Source organism: Poromitra crassiceps (assembly GCF_964638095.1).
Source record: "Poromitra crassiceps genome assembly, chromosome: 13".
In the NCBI taxonomy this organism is placed as follows: domain Eukaryota; kingdom Metazoa; phylum Chordata; class Actinopteri; order Beryciformes; family Melamphaidae; genus Poromitra; species Poromitra crassiceps.
In genome coordinates, this window is record NC_139644.1 from 8,213,384 (window position 1) to 8,233,932 (window position 20,549).

Here is a 20,549-nt window from a genome sequence, read left to right on the forward strand (position 1 = left end):
TTCTTGACTGATGGTAACTTGCATGGAAACCAGGATTTAAATCATCATGTCAGACAAGTTGAAGAATACTGACCTTAGAGCCTCTAGTCTACAGTGTGGACTCTCCAGCCCAGCAGAAAGTAGCTTTAAACCTGTATCATGCAAGTTATTGTTACTCAGGTCCAGCTCTCTCAGACTAGAGGACTGGGAACTGAGAACTGAGGCCAGATCTTCACAGCTTCTCTCTGACAGGTTACAGCCACTCAGCCTGAAGAAGAATCAGTGATGAAGAGAAACAATTACTTACTAATTTACACTCCAGTGAAAAAGAAATCACATGTAATATACTGAATTTATCTACTGTATCTATGCACCTACACAGCTTTATTGGAGGCTTTGACCACTGGCAGCAGCCTCAGAAGACCCTCCTCTGAAGCAGAGTATTTCCTCAGGTCAAACACATCCAGCTCTTTTTCTGATGACAGTAAGATGAAGACCAGAGCCGACCACTGAGCAGGAGAGAGTTTCTCTTGGGAGAGACTTCCTGATCTCAGAGACTGTTGGATCTCTTCCTCTAGGGAATGGTCATTCAGCTCATTCAGACAGTGGAACAGATTGCTGCTTCTCCCTAGAGAAGGATTCTCCCCGATTTTCTTCTTGATGTACTGGATGGTTTCCTGATTGGTTTGTGGACTACTTCCTGTCTGTGTCAGCAGGCCTTGTAGAAGAATCTGATTGGTCTCCAGTGAAAGACCCAGGAGGAGGCGGAGGAACAAGTCCAGGTGTCCATTTGGACTCTGTAAGGCTTTGTCCACAGCACTCTGGTAGAGGTGTGTTGGTGTAGATTTCTCTCTGGTTGGTGGAGAGATAATCTGTGTTTCTCTCAGTAGATTGTCACCAGTGTTGATGAATGACAGAAAGACATAAACAGCAGCTAGAAACTCCTGGATGCTCAGATGGACAAAGCAGAAGACTTTGTCCTGATACAGCCCATGCTCTTCTTTAAAGATCTGTGTGAACACACCTGAGTACACTGAGGCTGCTCTGATATCAATGCCACACTCTGTCAGGTCGGCTTCATAGAAGATCAGGTTGCCTTTCTCCAGCTGCTCAAAAGCCAGTTTTCCCAGAGACAGAATCATCGTCCTGCTCTCTGGAGTCCAGTGTGGATCTGTCTCAGCTCTCCCATGGTACTTGACATTCCCTTGTTTTGACTGAACCACCAGGAGGTGGATGTACATCTCAGTCAGGGTCTTGGGCATCTGTCCTCTCTGATCGTTTTTCAACACCTGCTCCAGAACTGTAGCAGTGATCCAGCAGAAGACCGGGATGTGGCACATGATGTGGAGGGTTCTTGATGTCTGGATGTGGGAGATGATTCTGCAGGCCTGCTTCATAGAAGTAAATCTCTTCATGAAGTACTCCTTCTTCTGTAGGTCAGTGAACCCTCTCACCTCTGTCACCACATCAACACACTCAGGGGGGATCTGATTGGCTGCTGCAGGTCGTGTGGTCACCCAGAGGCGAGCGGCGGGAAGCAGTTTCCCCTTGATGAGGTTTGTCAGCAGCACGCCCACTGAGGTCGACTCTGTGACATCAGTTACGATCTTGTTGTTCTGGAAGTCTAGAGGAGGTCGACACTCATCCAGACCATCAAAGATGAAGACTACCTGGAACTTGTCAAACCTGCAGATTCCTGCTTCTTTGGTCTCAGGAAAGAATTGATGAAGAAGTTCTACCAAGCTGTACTTTTTCCCTTTCAGCAGATTCAGCTCTCGGAAAGTGAATGGAAATGTGAACTGTATATCGTGGTTGGCTTTGTCTTCAGCCCAGTCCAACGTGAACTTCCGTGTTAAGACTGTTTTGCCAATGCCAGCCACTCCCTTTGTCAGCACTGTTCTGATTGGTTTATCTCTTCCAGGTAAGGGTTTAAAGATGTCTTCACATTTAATTGTTGTTTCTTGTCTTGCTGGTTTCTTGAATGTCATTTCAATCTGTCTGATCTCATGTTCATCATTGACCTCTCCACTCCCTCCCTCTGTGAGGTAATGTTCTGTGTAGATCTTATTCAGAAGTGTTGGGTTTCCTGCTCTGGCAATCCCCTCAAACAAATACTGAAACCTCTCCTTCAGATTAGATTTGAGTTTATCACTGCAAACATCAGGATGCAATTCTAAATGAAGAAAATAGAAATAACATTGATGAGTGATGTTACACTGAATACATGTAGCTAAGTAGTTTTGATTTTAAGTTCAGATTTAAGGGTTCCTACACATTTTCCATTTCAAAATTCCATACTTTTCCAGACTAAAATTTACAGAATTCTTTGGCAGACCATATTTGACATCTGACAACACAAGGGTGTCAGTTTGTGTTGAAAAGTGGTGGGGACATGTCCACATTGTAAATGACACCTACAGTATGGCCACACCACAATTTGGAGGTTTTGGAGTTGAGCCTCAGTGAAAGCTTGGACTTTCAAGAACTTCTCAAGTGAAGACTAAACATTTCTGACAGAAATGAATTGACCCTGTGAGACTCGGTGGCTCACAGAGTTTGACAGCTTCATGACAGTTTTGAGGTTGAGACTCGTCTCAGTCAGTTCAAGTTATGAAAATGGACACCGAGACGAAAGACTGAAAAGCTCTGAGAAAACCTGTCCTAACAATTGTGACCCAGTGGTGCACAGAGTTAGATTACTGCACAGCAGCACAGAGTTAGATTACTGCCCAGCAGCACAGAGTTAGATTACTGCCCAGCAGCACAGAGTTAGATTACTGCACAGCAGCACAGAGTTAGATTACTGCACAGCAGCACAGAGTTAGATTACTGCCCAGCAGCACAGAGTTAGATTACTGCACAGCAGCACAGAGTTAGATTACTGCCCAGCAGCACAGAGTTAGATTACTGCCCAGCAGCACAGAGTTAGATTACTGCCAAGCAGCACAGAGTTAGATTACTGCACAGCAGCACCTAGTTAGATTACTGCCCAGCAGCACAGAGTTAGATTACTGCCCAGCAGCACAGAGTTAGATTACTGCCCAGCAGCACAGAGTTAGATTACTGCACAGCAGCACAGAGTTAGATTACTGCACAGCAGCACAGAGTTAGATTACTGCCCAGCAGCACAGAGTTAGATTACTGCCCAGCAGCACAGAGTGAGATTACTGCCCAGCAGCACAGAGTTAGATTACTGCCCAGCAGCACAGAGTTAGATTACTGCACAGCAGCACAGAGTTAGATTACTGCCCAGCAGCACAGAGTTAGATTACTGCCCAGCAGCACAGAGTTAGATTACTGCCCAGCAGCACAGAGTTAGATTACTGCCCAGCAGCACAGAGTTAGATTACTGCCCAGCAGCACAGAGTTAGATTACTGCCCAGCAGCACAGAGTTAGATTACTGCCCAGCAGCACAGAGTTAGATTACTGCCCAGCAGCACAGAGTTAGATTACTGCCCAGCAGTATTGAGCTTGTGAGACCCAGTGGCTCACAGAGTTAGATTACTGCCCAGCAGCACAGAGTTAGATTACTGCCCAGCAGCACAGAGTTAGATTACTGCCCCGCAGCACAGAGTTAGATTACTGCCCAGCAGTATTGAGCTCGTGGGTTTGAGCCTCAGTCAGTTTTAAATGGCGAAAGACTGAAAAGCTCTGAGAAAACCTGTCTTAAAAGGTGTGACTCACAGAGATATGAGCAGATGATTATGAGAGAGGAAACCACAGACAGCTGAACTTTGACCGACATTGAAAGAGTAAATGCATTTTATTAACTTTGTGATGCAGCTGCCAAGCGTACAACGAATGAAAACACATTTAGACTGTTGGCTTTGGCATCTGGTTTGAAAGCGTAACCAGTACACATCAAGGAGCTGCTTATCTCACTGATCTAGAGCCATCATCATCAGCTTATTTCTATCAGTGTTCAAACTACTGATGATAAAGAAGCATCACTGCTGGCATCTTACAGCCAACAGCTCATCATGTGAACATTTCTGAAGCCAGAGTCTGATGCAGGGACTGAACCTACAACCTTCTGCACCACATCCATCTGGATGAGCTACAGCCCACTTATGGTGACAATATTATGGACGAATAATCATATCTTGTATTTTTAGGCTGAACGGTGACACAATGCTGTATGTCTGTAGTGGGCTAAATGTTCAGTTGTAAGTTAAAGCCACATGCACACACGCGGACACGGGTCCAACCTACGCAAACCTGCACCACTTACTTCAACACCTGCGTCTGATTTTTACTGCGGGTGCGTGTATAGCCAAATGTGAAAGGCAACTGTTGTGTTTTTTATAAATGGATATTAATTAATTAATGGATATTAATTATTTTCCACAAACATTAACCAGTTAACAGTTTTATATTATCCATTGAGACTGCACTTTATTTATATTTTCAGGTACCTCTCTTGACAAATGTTTATATTTATAGCTGTTTGGAAATTCCCATTTCCCCACATTAAAAGACTCTTACTGTTCTTCAGAGAGTCAGCCAGCTCCTCCAGCTTCATGCTCCTCAGGAAGTGCAGGGTGATGTCCAGAAAAGCATCTGAGCTGCTCCTCCTCTGCTCTTCCTCCTCACCGTCCACCACCACCTCCTCATCCTCCATCTGACTCTCTAAGGATTCTGAGTAATCTGGACATAGAACCCTCTGGAACCTCTTCAGCTCGTTCTTCACAAAAGTGATGATGTTCTCCTCAACAAGCTGGAACGGAATAAGACAGAATTAAAACTTTCATATTAAACTCTCTAAAAAGTGTAGCATAGTATGGCCAAATTAGCTGTTTTCAAATTAAGTTACAGCAGAGGTCAAATGTTTTGTAGTTGCATTTACACACCATAAATACAGAGTCCAGGTCTGTTTGATGCTCCTGGGCAGACTGACTACTGGGAACCTCTGACCTCTCCTGGTGAACTCTATGGAGAATGCATAATGTATTAACAAACACACGCACGCACGCACGCACGCACACACACACACACACACACACACACACACGGGTCGTTAAAAGTGTTTTGTTCTTGTGAATTCTGATTATTGCATCTGATGTTTTGAAAGAGGAAATTAAATCAACAGAATATGAAGGGCTGGACCAATTCTAATGATATCTCATGACTGCTAGTGTGTAACAACAAACACACCTGCCTTCATCATAGTTGTAAAATATGTACCTTTGATCAGGTGAGTGTTGACCATCTTTGAAGTGAATAGGGGGAGACATAGACATGTGACTCTTCATGGACACACAGCTGGGTTCAGGGGAGTCTGGTCTTCTCTGCTCAATTCTGCTAAAACAAAATGGACAAAAAAGGGGTCCTGGCAGTAAAAAAGAAAGTTCCAAGGCCCTGACCTTTGCACTCCTTCATGTTGTTTGTTTGTAGTAATTGTTGGTGATCTAAAGAAAGTAGTTTGCATTTTCCAAAGATTTGAAATCATCGCCTATCTAATCAAGACACCTGTAGGGACATTAGTTGTTTCTGCCCTCTGGTGGTGAGGAGTATATCACTACACTAAACATGTTAAAGTGTAACTTACCCCCCAAAACACTTTTTTTCAGCTTTTAACCAATATGACTTTGAGGGTGGTGTGTGAAGAATTCTGGTCAAAATTTCCACATTTGAGACCAAACTGTTGCCATTGTACCATTTGTATCATTTTCAGCCGCATAACTGGCATAAGTGCCCTCTATGGGTTGAACACTGCTTTTTTTGCCCTCAAATGAATGGGAGATTTGGTACAACCTGACGTCACGTTGTCCCCAAAGACTATGGGATTTCAAGATAGTTACTCCCCTACTCCCCCTGTACCCTTTCCCGGCTCCTCACAACTCCAAGCCTAATCCCATGATGTCACAAGCATTTTCCTATCAATATGGCGCTACAATACACACAGCTCATTGGCTGTTTGTGTCACTTGAACATGTTAATCACCTGTTAATTGATTACAATCGCCTGTTATTTTCCTACCAACTCCTATGTAACACAATACTATCAATAAACGCCACTATAATCATAAAAGGAAGGAAATGGCTCTCCAGCTCTCCAGAGGCAATCTGCTCTGCTGCTTCACCCCCCCCCCCCCCCCCCCCCCCCCCACACTGTTGTGCTGTGCTGCTGTAACCAGGCTCGCGTCACTGGGCTCTTTTAACGATAGTTACAAAGCCACATACACACACATGGGAGCCAATAATGTGAATTTCTAGTTTGCCACTGAATGACAAAATTTACCATTTTGAGCAATGCTGTTTCCATACAGGCCACCAGCGTTGGCTAGTTGTTGATATTTATAAAGATTTTGGAGCTCTCATAACTTTGTCTTGTGATGTTTTGGGGAAACCGCGGGGAAACTGTCATGGCGTCGATTTCCGGAAAAAAATCCTGAGCTGAGCACAGCCAAAGAGTATAGTGAGACAAGAGGAGACATAATTTCTTGGTTTTTCCCATAGGGTTTTTTCAAATCAAGCAGCATGCCGTTTTGTTACATATCTGGGTGGTAAGTCCCCCTTTAAGTTCTGATGTGTTCACAAACTGTTACAGAAAAGTGTTTTTAGCCCCATGACAGTCACTCGCTCGCTCACTCTGTTCAGCACTTTATAGTTGGATGACAGAGTGCCACAGGGAGTTAGACTGCACTCACTCACTCTGTTCAGCACTTTATAGTTGGATGACAGAGTGTCACAGGGAGTTACTCACTCACTCTGTTCAACACTTTATAGTTGGATGACAGAGTGCCACAGGGAGTTAGACTGCACTCACTCACTCTGTTCAGCACTTTATAGTTGGATGACAGAGTGCCACAGGGAGTTAGACTGCACTCACTCACTCTGTTCAGCACTTTATAGTTGGATGACAGAGTGCCACAGGGAGTTAGACTGCACTCACTCACTCTGTTCAGCACTTTATAGTTGGATGACAGAGTGCCACAGGGAGTTACTCACTCACTCTGTTCAACACTTTATAGTTGGATGACAGAATGCCACAGGGAGTTAGACTGCACTCACTCACTCTGTTCAGCACTTTATAGTTGGATGACAGAGTGCCACAGGGAGTTAGACTGCACTCACTCACTCTGTTAAACACTTTATAGTTGGATGACAGAGTGCCACAGGGAGTTAGACTGCACTCACTCACTTTGTTCAACACTTTATAGTTGGATGGCAGAGTGCCACAGGGAGTTAGACTGCACACTCACTCTGTTAAACACTTTATAGTTGGATGACAGATTCTCACAGGGAGTTAGACTGCACTCACTCACTCTGTTAAACACTTTATAGTTGGATGACAGAGTGCCACAGGGAGTTAGACTGCACTCACTCACTCTGTTCAGCACTTTATAGTTGGATGACAGAGTGCCACAGGGAGTTAGACTGCACTCACTCACTCTGTTCAGCACTTTATAGTTGGATGACAGATTCTCACAGGGAGTTAGACTGCACTCACTCACTCTGTTAAACACTTTATAGTTGGATGACAGAGTGCCACAGGGAGTTAGACTGCACTCACTCACTCTGTTAAACACTTTATAGTTGGATGACAGAGTGCCACAGGGAGTTAGACTGCACACTCACTCTGTTAAACACTTTATAGTTGGATGACAGAGTGCCACAGGGAGTTAGACTGCACACTCACTCTGTTCAGCACTTTATAGTTGGATGACAGAGTGCCACAGGGAGTTAGACTGCACTCACTCACTCTGTTCACCACTATAGTTGGATGACAGAGTGCCACAGGGAGTTAGACTGCACTCACTCACTCTGTTAAGCACTTTATAGTTGGATGACAGAGTGCCACAGGGAGTTAGACTGCACTCACTCACTCTGTTCAGCACTTTATAGTTGGATGACAGAGTGCCACAGGGAGTTAGACTGCACACTCTCAATCAGGAGAGCACAGTTTCATTCCCAACAGACATGCTTCCACAAAATGCAACATGAGTCTTCGTCTGTCTTTTTTCTTTTTGAACCTTAAGAGTGAGTTTCCTCATGTATACTTTCACCTCCCTGTAATAAATGAAGGCTTATTCCATGTTATTGTCTTATTACATTCAAATCAATCAACAGTAAGTACAGTATATTGGGTTGAATAATAATATGCTATGAACTAAGTCTGAAACCAACAAACTAATCTGTTTTAACACAAACACACACACACACACACACACACACACACACACCATTAAAAGTGTTGTTGTTCGACACCTTTGACAGAGGGTGGAGCAACAACCAGGATAAATAAATGACAAATTAGTAATAATGGGGAATAAAAATGGGATACAAAATCTGGGGGTGGGGGTCAATTCTAATCATATCTCAAGATAACTGAGTGGTAACAACAAAGCCACCTGTCTTCATCATAGTTGTAAAATGTCACCGTCAACACAAGTCTGTAAGTGCCCTTACAAGGAACTTAAGCTACACATTGCTCCATTGGAGTAAAGTGGTTGTACTGGACGCCAGGAGTGAATATACAGTATATCAGTATATATATATAAGTGTGTATGTGAAGAACAATGATGTTGAAAAAGAGCATAGCCATCCTCAGCAAAACTTCTCAGACTGAATAATATCTAAAACATGAAGTAATATTTTAAAGGTAGTACTGTAACTTTTGTCTTTATCATCAGTTGTAAAATGTGTACCTTTGATCAGGTGAGTGTCCATCATCTGTGAAGTTAGGAGGGAGCCACATAGACCGGTCACTCTTCATGGACACACAGGTGGGTTCAGGGGAGTCTGGTCTTCTCTGCTCAATCCTGATACAAACAAAATGGCCAAAATAGGGTTCATGATAAAAAGCACCAAGGCTCTGACCTTTGCACTACTTCATCTTGTTTGCTCTTAATTGCTGGTGAAGCATAGTGAAGTATTGAACATATGAATGGTAATAGTAGCAGTAATAGTCAAAAAACAACTTCAGACACAAGAATGCAGTTGGAGTTGATGGATAGATACTTTTTGTAATAGTCTAGGTGACAACCAAGTATAGTTTGGTGACAAGCTGGAGAGACAGTTGACAGTCGGAGAGACGGCACCCGGTACGGGATGGGTTTAGCACCCCAGCCTGGCTCTCTCGTGAGGGAGAAATCCACAAACGCTACGGATTAGCCTCCTGAAAAGCTGTGTAAACATCGGCGTGGCCTGGGGTCCTTCAGGCTAGAGCGAGGTGCTCGCCGCAGGCAAATGACGTGCAGCGCACAGGCCTCCTTGAGGCATCCTCTCTGCCCATGGTACGCCATGATGGTACGGCATAGTTGGATTGCCTTTGGGAGGGTCTGGTGAGACGAAGGAGGAGCGCGGCCTGGATTAACCCACAGAGCCTAAAGCTTCTGGCATACTCTTCGCGCACGCGCTGGAGGCGGGGCTCCACGGAGGGCGCGCGCACTCTGCGCGGGCCAAAACAGAACATAGTGAGTGCTCCAGAAATGGCGGCGATCAGTGCCAGACAGTCTGAATGAAATTGAATGTAACGTTCCCAATTCTATATATTAAATTCTAAAAAACGACCCTCAACATTTGGGAAGGCTAAGCCACACAACTAGTTCGTTATAATCGAACATCATGCTTTTAGGCGACTTTACGACGGTGAGGAGGACTCATCCGCTGATAGCCTACCACGGAGATCTCACAGGCACAGGCAGCAAAACCCGATGCGCTGTTAGAAAAATCTCCATGGACGCGCCGCGCTGCGCTCAGGCCTCGTCCCCCGACACGCCCCGTGCGATGACGTCATAATCGCCGCGCGCCCTATGCGCTTGGCTGGGCGCAACGAGTATGCCAGAAGCTTAAGCCCTCCATGCACCGAAGGGTCTTTCAATGCTGCGGTGTAGCACTAGCTCTATTGCAGCGGATTGGGCATGATCAACCCTTCCGCGGGCAACGCTGCAGACAGAGTAGGAAAGCTGATCCGTGAGCGGCTGCTTCCGGGACGCGGGACGGGGTCTTAATCGGCCTCGGCTGGGTCTACTGGGCGAGGGTGTATGATGTTGACAGACCCGAAACACCTTACGACCCCAGTTAACATCACTGATGACGCGTACCAGCGCATGCTGTAGCATTGTATTTTGAACTGTAGGTATTTCATGTGCAGATGACATTTCATCTCATCTCCATGAACTGATAATATAAGTGCATAATGAGACGTCATCAGACTGTAAACAACGATGGAAGAGGAAGACTTGGCCCAGATGTCCACTGTACAGTGCCGAAAACCCTGAATTATCAGCCGTCTGTCCCAGAATATTAGTCTTCAGACTGATAGAATCTGGGTTTGCACATGGACTCCATACACGTTCACTGTATTCTACACCCACTACATGTACTGTACCTTCAATGGTTTACTCTGCTAAAACTACTAACTCCTACTATTGTCCATTAAGCAGCATGTATTTCACTATTGGATGATTATTGATGGATGCACCTCCGATGATGTGTATATAGATGGAGATATGTGCCGCCCATAATACTTGATGGAGGTCTGATGACCGAAACATCGTCTGTTACCATCCAATCAAATATTTCTCCAGAGAAGGCGAGACTTTCTGTTGTACTGGCTTGTAAGAGCACTTATAGACGAGTAAAGTGGTTGTGCTCCCAGGAGTGAACTGTGTGTATGTGAAGAATGCTGTTGAAAAAGAGCATACATGCTCAGAAAACATCCTCTGAATGAATAATTAAAACATGAAATAATCATATTTTAATGGTAGTAACTGCTTACTTCTTCTCAGAAGAATGCTGTTCATCTTTAAGGTCATCGTCTGACTGGTCACTCTTCGTGGACTTACAGCTGGGTTCAGGAGAGGCTGGTCTCTCCTGCTGGATCCTGGTTAACAAAGAGTAAAACAAACAAGGGTGGGAAATCAACCATTTAGCCAAGTAGTCCGAGCAGCTGGTGGATACAGGAAGAGATCAATCAAACATAAAAGTCTTATCACAGCAAAGATGAACAGCGTTTGAAGCAATATCTCACTCAATGCTTTGTCCTCTCACTAAAAACACTTCCTCAATATCACATGAACTCTTGTCTTGATACCTCTTGCATGATGCTATTAAAGTAACATGAATATTGTATAGCCACCCTGAACTTGTTTACTGTGGGATGTCATTTTTGGTGATCTCGCAATTTCCTTTTTTTCCCAGTGTGACATGTTTAAAAGCTGAAATTCTAATTAATATTTTAAAGCTGTTTAATATTTTTCTACCAGATTTCACTTTTCACTCTACGTCATTTAATGCCACTCTGGCAAATCATACCTTAGAAGTATTCTGTAAAAAACTGTACATTACAGTTTAGGTGATATCAATATAATATAATATAATATTATATTATATAATATTATAATATAATATAATTAAGCAATATAGCATGAGAGCCAGTGTGTTGTGCCAAATATATCCCCCTGATCAGCTGTTATCCCACGAGGCCGCAGGCCGAGTGGGATAACTGCTGAGCAGGGGGATATATTCCACAACACACGCAGCTCGAGTGCTATATTGCTTTTATAAAACGGTTTCCAAGTATGATAATATAATAATAATAATAATACTATAAGTCCGACTCCGACTGGCATGTCATTCTGATAGAGTCAGTTGAAACACTACTGTAAGGCGGGACCGCAAGAACATGCGGGTGATTTGATTGGATCGTTCTGGAGACTGAAGTTGACATTGGCCAATCCTGGCGCTTTCTGGAAACCCCGACAGGCAGCTCGAGCGCAGCGTTGCATTCTCAGCGCTTGCTGAGAAGCTGAATGCTTTCTGCAAAGCCCGACACCAACTAACGTTACGGGGTTAAATGCGGGGTTAAATGCGGGGTTAACAGCCTTTCTTTTGCAAAGAAGACATTAGCTCGCATCTATTCTTGTACAAAACATCATTTTCTGCGAAGTATTAGTAAAGTTAGAAGCGAAGATCGATTCACAAGGATCTGACAGCTGTCTCCGCCATTTTTTTTCCTACGTTGTCATTTGAGGTAAGCCTTATTATTACTCTCTTAGTAAGAGAGTTGCCATGGCAACCAATAACCCATGGCCATGGGTTATTGAACTCGGTTACTGGAATTATACAATGGCTGTGAACCAATCAGATTGCTTGATTTGAGAGAGCCGTTTTATAATATAATATAATATAATATAATATAATATAATATAATATAATATTATATTATATTATATTATATGAAATGTGCAAAAGAATCTATGAAATATTAAAAAAGGTAGCAAGCATAATAAATATAAATGTGTAAATGGCAATGCAAGAACTGGGTGAGTAGAGTGGGTGGTGAAAATCCAGCTGGGGTTCATCAGGAAACCATGCATATAGGCTACTACACGGTATCAACCCTAACTTCAACCACAGTGATGGCTTTTACACAGATATATACAGTAGCTAAACAGTGGAATTATAGATCAGATAACATTTAAAAAAGTTGTGATAAAGAGGTCTTGACCTGCATAGCATAGTGATGCTAACAGCCTAAATACAATAACTTCATTATCAAAGACCAAACCAAAGTCCTCTATCAATCATCAAACCATATCCAATATCAGGGTCCAATCCAACGTATTATGCGTCTATCGCTCTCGCTCCGTGGCTGGTTTCGGCTGACTGGTTGGTCTGTGGGTTGGTTCGTGGTTCGATCGGAAATAGCATCTGCACGCATAGTGAAGACCTCAACTGATGATTTCTCCCTTCTTTTATAACAAATTTCCGCCAAATCATTTCCCTTAAACAATATCCATTACATTTACATTACATTACGTCATTTGGCAGACGCTTTTATCCAAAGCGACTTACAATAACACATTTTTTGTCAACAATAGAGCAATCAACTATGGAGCACAGTCTATGACAACTACAACTTCTGAAGGAACAGTGGTACAAGTTTAGGTTAGGTTTTTTTTTTTTTTTTTTTTTTGAGGAAAGAGAGAGAACAAAGTTAGATCAAGAAGGGCCCAGATGGAGCCTGAAAAGGTGAGTCTTTAGTCTTTTCCCGAAAGATGGGCAGTGATTCAGCTGTCCTGACCGAAGGTGGAAGCTCGTTCCACCATTGAGGTGCCAGGGACGAGAAGAGTCGAGATCGGGATGAGCGACTTTTGAGCCCCCGTAGCGAAGGAGGGGCGAGGCGACCTGCACTGGTGGAGGAGCGAAGGGAGCGCTGAGAGGTTTGGAACCTGACCATAGATTGCAGGTACAGGGGAGCTGACTGGTGTACTGCCCTGTAGGCCAGTACCAGTGGCCTACAGGGCAGTACACCAATATCCTACCTCACCACATTTCCCCCCGACTTGTTTCCGAACAGGACACTGAACTTATTCAATATCCACCTTGCAGCACCTGTGACTTTCCATGGGAACATTTCCACACATCTTCAGATCCCGGCTGCATTTCTCACGCAGGCCCCTGTTTTACTTCCTCTTTTTCCCCTCTTATATAAAACACATTGATGACTTTGCATTACCTTGTGTCTGAATGTGCCTTCTAAATGCTCAGTCATGTTACCACAAATCACAACAGATATAATTGATTACTGATTATTGATCATTGACACCTCACATAGCCTACCATCTTACCCATGGTCATAAGCCCATCTATAATTCCAGATACACGCACGTGAATGTTACATCCTACACGTGAGTGTTCCTCTTTGGTTCTGCTGTATCCCATGTGCCGGATGCGTGCACATTGCCACACACAGCATGGTTACCCCACAGGCCCTGTGTGCCCTGTGCGTGTGTGAAACTCATATAATGTTTTAATTCTACTGTACTGTAACCTTAGTTTCATACGTATCCACCAGACACCTTTAGAACACATTGATTACCACTTGTACTCTATTAAACACATAAACAAAACCTGATCATAAATCTTATAATTACTGAATTATAACATCATAATGCAATAACCTCTAACTTCCTCTTTTCTCTGTCATGCCATTCGGCTGCTGCTCTCTGAGCAACACCAAGCCATGGTGTCCTAGATGACATCACTCCTCCGCTGAATGTGCACGTTGGCTTGTAGGATATGTGACCCTAAGTCACTGTGGGGTTCGAGGGGATGTGGGCGCACCGTACCCATTTCGACAACTCCATACACGTTCACTGTATTCTAACACCCACTACATGTACTGTATCTTCAATGGTTTACTCTGCTAAAACTACTAACTCCTACTATTGTCCATTAAGCAGCATGTATTTCACTAATGGATACTTATTGATGGATGCACCTCCGATGATGTGTATATAGATGGAGATATGTGCCGCCCATAATACTTGATGGAGGTCTGATGACCGAAACATCGTCTGTTACCATCCAATAAAATATTTCTCCGAAGGCGAGACTTTCTGTTGTACTGGCTTGTAAGAGCACTTATAGACGAGTAAAGTGGTTGTGCTCCCAGCAGTGAACTGTGTGTATGTGAAGAAGAATGCTGTTGAAAAAGAGCATACATGCTCAGCAAACCTCCTCTGAATGAATAATTAAAACATGAAATAATCATATTTTAATTGTAGTAACTGCTTACTTCTTCTCAGAAGAATGGTGTTCCTCTTTAAGGTCATCGTCTGACTGGTCACTCTTCATGGACTTACAGCTGGGTTCAGGAGAGGCTGGTCTCTCCTGCTGGATCCTGGTTAACAAAGAGGAAAACCAACAAGGGTGGGAAATCAACCATTTAGCCAAGTAGTCTGAGCAGCTGGTACACAGTCAGGAAGAGATCAATCAAACATAAAAGTCTTATCACAGCAAAGATGAACAGCGTTTGAAGCAATATCTCACTCAATGCTTTGTCCTCTCACTAAAAACACTTCCTCAATATCACATGAACTCTTGTCTTGATACCTCTTGCATGATGCTATTAAAGTAACATGAATATTGTATAGCCACCCTGCACTTGTTTACTGTGGGATGTCATTTTTGGTGATCTCGCAATTTCCTTTTTTCCCCAGTGTGACATGTTTAAAAGCTGAAATTCTAATTAATATTTTAAAGCCGTTTAATATTTTTCTACCAGATTTCACTTTTCACTCTACGTCATTTAATGCCACTCTGGCAAATCATACCTTAGAAGTATTCTGTAAAAAACTGTACATTACAGTTTAGGTGATATCAATATAATATAATATAATATAATATAATATAATATAATATAATATAATATAATATAATATAATATAATATAATATGAAATGTGCAAAAGAAACTATGAAATATTAAAAAGGTAGCACATATGTACAAGCATAATAAATATAAATGTGTAAATGGCAGTGCAAGAACTGGGTGAGTAGAGTGGGTGGTGAAAATCCAGCTGGGGTTCATCAGGAAACCATGCATATAGGCTACTACACGGTATCAACCCCAACCTCAACCATAGTGATGGCTTTTACACAGATATATACAGTAGCTGAACAGTGGAATTATAGATCAGATAACATTTTAAAAAAGTTGTGATAAAGAGGTCTTGACCTGCATAGCATAGTGATGCTAAGAGCCTAAATACAATAACTTCATTATCAAAGACCAAACCAAAGTGCTCTATCAATCATCAAACCATATCCAATATCAGAGTCCAATCCAATTTATTATGCGTCTATCAAATATCAAATGGCTAATGATTAACTCAACCTCAACGTCTACAATGAATTAAACAGCAACCTTCCTGCTCTGAGTAACACAGGTGTAACTAAACATGTTCATGACTTTAACATTAACAACCAACACCTGCAGTGTTCAGAAAACATAGCATTTATATGTTTTGAGCCTAAACAGTGAGTTTCCTCACCTTCAACCCCTCACAAATGGAGGCATATTGTATATTATTGTCTTATTACATTTTAGTTCAATCTAACCAGTAAGCATTAACGTCTTGATGAATAATACACAATAAGCTGTATATTAAGTGTTGGCTACAGTACCTTTTCATGTTGCAAATAGCCTGCCACCACACCAGTGAGTGAACGTATAGAGGCAACTATAGCATGATACTGAGAGAGAGAGAGAGAGAGAGAGAGAGAGAGAGTGAGAGAGAGAGAGACAGAGTGAGAGAGAGACAGAGACAGAGAGACAGAGTGAGAGAGAGACAGAGAGAGAGAGAGAGACAGAGACAGAAAGACAGCGAGAGAGCAGAGACAGAGACAGAGTGAGAGATAGATAAAAGGGAGCGAGAGAAGGGATAGAGATGAGAGAAGGGAGAGAGAGATTACTCACAGTCTAAATTCAAAATTGAATGTTGTTTGCATCAATGTTATATTTATATAGTCTATATAATTGATGTATTACTGATGTATTATTTGGAGATAGGAGAATAATGATTTCTTAAAAATAATAATAACTGTATTATACCAATTAATCCATGATCAAGGACAAGAGATCTGCCATCATAATATGTTATGGAGAGAAAATAACAATACACAAATAATAGGTTGGTTCTTAATAAGAGATAACATATGACTCAAACGAAGTGTATTCTCCAAATCACACTTACTCAAGTTATTCCCACGAATGTCACCCAGTCCAGCAGGTCTCCTGTGTGTTGGTCAGGTCTCTGTAGAAAACTATCTTTAAATTAATCTCAGTGGGATTATCTGGTTAAATACAGATTATATCCATAAGGAATAAAACCAGTGAAGTCTGACAGACGCTGCTTCTTCTCCTCTGTCAGTCCTGCATCTGCAGGCTGCAGTCACGTTCTCATGACTTCTATCAAAGTCTAAACGAGTCTGATCTTGTTTGCAGAACACACTTCGGTTTTATTCTTTTACACTGGTTTTATTGTGTGTCTATCAAATGGTGACATTTAAGCACATCATTGACAGTGAACCCGTTCCAAAGTCTGTATAGCAGGCAAACCACATGTCAGCATGTTGTTTTAATGTTTTATTATGGGTCTATCAAATTGTTAATGTTTAATTCAACCAGATTACAGTGAACTGAAACAGTGGTTTTCAAAGTGGGGGTCGCCAGGAGGCACTAGGGTGGCCTCAGTAAATTAATTGAGATGCTTAACAAAACATCTGTATGGGGAAGGAAATTATTCAGTTATATTTGTTATTACTACAGTATAATAAATAAAGAATATAATATATTTTTTATTATATTTTATAATTGTATTTAGTGAAGTATTAACAAATATAATTGAATCCTTTCCTTCCACATAGAAATCATATTTGCCAAATTACCATCCCCATCTGTATAATTGCCTGCCAGTCGTCATCACATTCATTGTCATTTGCCCCTGGTGTGGGTAAGAGTCTGGAACAGTGTTTATCATGGAAAACAGAAACATTATAAAGAAATATTGAAAAAATGGGAAAAGATTTCAGATACAAATGTAATTATTGGGTTATTACATGAATAAAATGCATGCACACACACAGACCACTCAGAGGCCAGATCCATTTTGTCATCTTTTAATAACACATTCATATCTATGCTCTGTTTTGTTTACAAGGAGTTTAAACAAGTGTTGATGAGGACTAAAGGAATCAGGCAGGCAGAGGGTGAAAGTCCATATACTGTAAAGACCACAGTGCCATCCAGTGGAAGGAGGGAGACACTACAGCCGCACCTTTCTCACACCTTGCGGCTCCGCTGGACTAAACAAAGCTCAGCCATAGCGACTTACGCTGAAAGCACACATGGGAAATAAGGCTGGGTTTCAAATGGAAAGCACCACAGACATCCTGTATGTAGTGTTTAGAACCAATCACAACTGTGCCACAGTCGTATCAAATGTTCAATATTCTATATTGATTTCAATCCAATCATAGTGTCAGGATAAGAGCCGCGGGGGGGGGGGGGATTTTGGAACAGCCGAGCCCTGATCAGATTAGGTTTAGTTGAATCCAGCTCAAAGGGAAAGCATGAGAAAGGTGTGTTTTCCATCCTGCCCTGCCTCCCTCCTTCCACACCTATAGCTCCACAGTCAGCTAGTCACCTAGTCGCCTAGTCACCTAGCTCCACAGTCAGCTAAAACAACAGGTCCTTTTCCTTTTTCAAATGACTCGTTACAAGTGAAAATAGATCATCAATTGGTTTAGGAGGTCCTCACAGGGCGCTCTCTAACTCATGTAGGCTTTTCACAGAGAGAAAATGCTAAATGCACCCAAACACAAGAGATACAATCCTCTGTCATTTGAAAAAAAAAAAAAAAAAAAAAAAGTAGAGAGAGAGAGAGAGAGAGAGAGAGAGAAAATTAGAACTCAACCGAAAATAAAACATGAAGAATATTTTTGAAGTTAAAAAAAGGCGTAAGTTTAATGAAGATGAAAAAAAAGCAAATCGGATAATGAAATCTCATTTATGTTGGGGGTTTTTTTGGAAGAAGAAAATTAAAACAGGCGGTACGTTCTTCACTCCCCCTTTCAGTTTATTATTATTCCATTTCATAATCCTTTCAAAAACATCTAGTAACGGAGGGAGAAAAACAAAAACAAAATCATCTTTGGAAGAAGTCAAAGTTTTTTTCCTTTAATAGACTATCCACTACAGTATATGGAGATGCCGCTACCCAGTTATTCATTTACCTATATTTCTTTCGAGCATTTTAAACTTTTTTTTTGTTATTTTTTGTGTCCTTTTTCAAAAAGATTTTTACCATTTTCCTATTTTTCCTAAGAGGTAGATCAACAAAAAAATTACATGGTTACAGGTATCGTGCCCCTTGATTCAGGAAGTGAAATCACATGGTGGGGAAGTGGAGCAGGAGGACAGAGCTTTTAATGCAAAAACGTCTGGTGTGGCCGTTCACACCAGACGCACGCTTTGCTCCGCACCAGTCGCAACGTGTAGCGGCTTCTACCTGGCTTGACATGAACGCTCGCAGCTCGCACAAAAAGTAGACCAGACGCCGAAACTGGCGCTCCAGGGCACGCACGCCGCCGACGTGCCACGGTGCACCGCGACCGGTCTGAACAGTCTAATTTGTCAACAGGGAGCCAAAAGGAAACTGACTGCGCTTCCAGGCGCTTCAGCGTCTGGTGTGTTTGCACCGTTACGGCGCACGGACTCCGAAAGCGCCGCCAAGAGTTAACTAAGCTCGAGCAAATTAGCAGTAACTGTTCTCAGAGCAGTGTGTGGATGTCACCCCTCTTTGTTCAGCTTCATACTTCGGCCAAATGCAGCACTCAGTCCAGTCAGGCTGTGTGACACTTCAGAACTCCCTGCTCTCAGCCCCACGCCGCCCTGCACCCCCTCCCCCACCCCCCAGCCCAATGTGTCCATATTGTATTTTTATTTATTTTTTACAGTCCCGTCTCTTAGCTGGAGAGGTACAATTTTCAAAAACCGAAAAATAAATTAAAATTGAAGAGGAAAAACAAAATCATGACCGTAACATGCACTGTCTGTCTTCTCTGTCTGCGTGTCTCGTCTGACTGTCTGTCTCTAACTGACTTGTCTGTCTGACTGACTGCTTGCTCTTGTCCATTTGTGATGAAGAACAAAGACAACAGAATAAAGACAATCTTCTGGCGGAGTTTTCTTTTGTTTTGAGGTAGCGTTCCTAGTTATGTGTCAAGAGGTTTGTTTGTTTCGTCTTGGTAGGCGTCCCTCTGCCTCGTTATGTCTCAAGAGGTTTGTTTGTTTCGTCTTGGTAGGCGTCCCTCTGCCTCGTCTGCATTTAGTTTCTGAGAAGTAAGTCGAGAATGGAGGCCACTCTGCTGAGGGAAGGGCTACACGGCATGAAGGAGTTGGCGCCATTTTTATTCCAACAGTCATAGCAAATTGTCCTCTGAGTCCGGCAGAACCTTAGGTGGGCTTTGCTTTGGGGCATATCGTTTTTGAAAGGTGGTTTGAGGTCACTCTATACCTTCACATATTTCCACCGGCTGACCTTTGGGCATTTGTCAGAATAGGGGTCAGTTGATATAAGAAAACATCAATTTTTCACGTCACAAGCATCATGTGAATCCCTCAGGCAATCTTGATGATATTTCAATATCTAGATGTTATAATGATGTAGGCTTGCAATAATACATGTTCTGACTACCTTATAACATGCATCGACTGGTTCACCACGATTGATCTGAAAGATGAAGATACGTTCACGTGTCCTGGGGGTGTCTTATCCATCTATCAATGTTCTGCCTGTCTGGCCATCTTCTGGTCTTTCTGTGTTCATTATACATGTTTCACGAGACCTTGCTTTGACCCTCTGGCCTGGGTCTCTTGGGCTATTAGAGACTGGGCCATGGGGTTGACTGGCGTTGGGCCACCCCTGTGGAGAGGCAGTGGGAAGGGGGGTTGTTAACATTAGGGGTCCCCGTGCACCCGCTGTAAGAGGACAGGGGTGTGGGTGGATCCTGCTTCGGCTGGCTTATTGCAACCAATCCATACGTGACTCGGCAGTGTTGTGGTGTTGTCGCATCAGGGGTGTACTGATCGGGCTCCGCCTCCATGGCAAATGGGGTTATTACTGGGCGGAGCCTGTGAGAAAATATAATGAAGGTTACGTATTGTAACTCTAGGTATATGAGGTGGAGCCTAGTGGCCCGGTGACCTGCTGCCCCTTAGTCGCTGGCTGTGACCGCGAAAGTGGGAGTTGTGCAGCAGGAACCGCTGCTTTT

The 20,549-nt window shown here is 42.8% G+C and overlaps 1 protein-coding gene across 1 annotated transcript in view; it reads right to left on the reverse strand.

Annotated features, from left to right (window-relative positions):
• Positions 1-20,549, reverse strand: part of LOC310787904 (NACHT, LRR and PYD domains-containing protein 3-like) — a gene marked incomplete at both ends in the record, with an annotated part of 30,179 nt that overhangs the window by 3,705 nt on the left and 5,925 nt on the right. Inside the window, 8 exon segments of the mRNA XM_083649358.1 lie at positions 74-247; positions 358-2,152; positions 4,466-4,697; positions 4,831-4,909; positions 8,631-8,744; positions 10,706-10,810; positions 14,510-14,614; positions 20,135-20,200. Coding sequence (XP_083505484.1) covers positions 74-247; positions 358-2,152; positions 4,466-4,697; positions 4,831-4,909; positions 8,631-8,744; positions 10,706-10,810; positions 14,510-14,614; positions 20,135-20,200 — 2,670 coding nt within the window.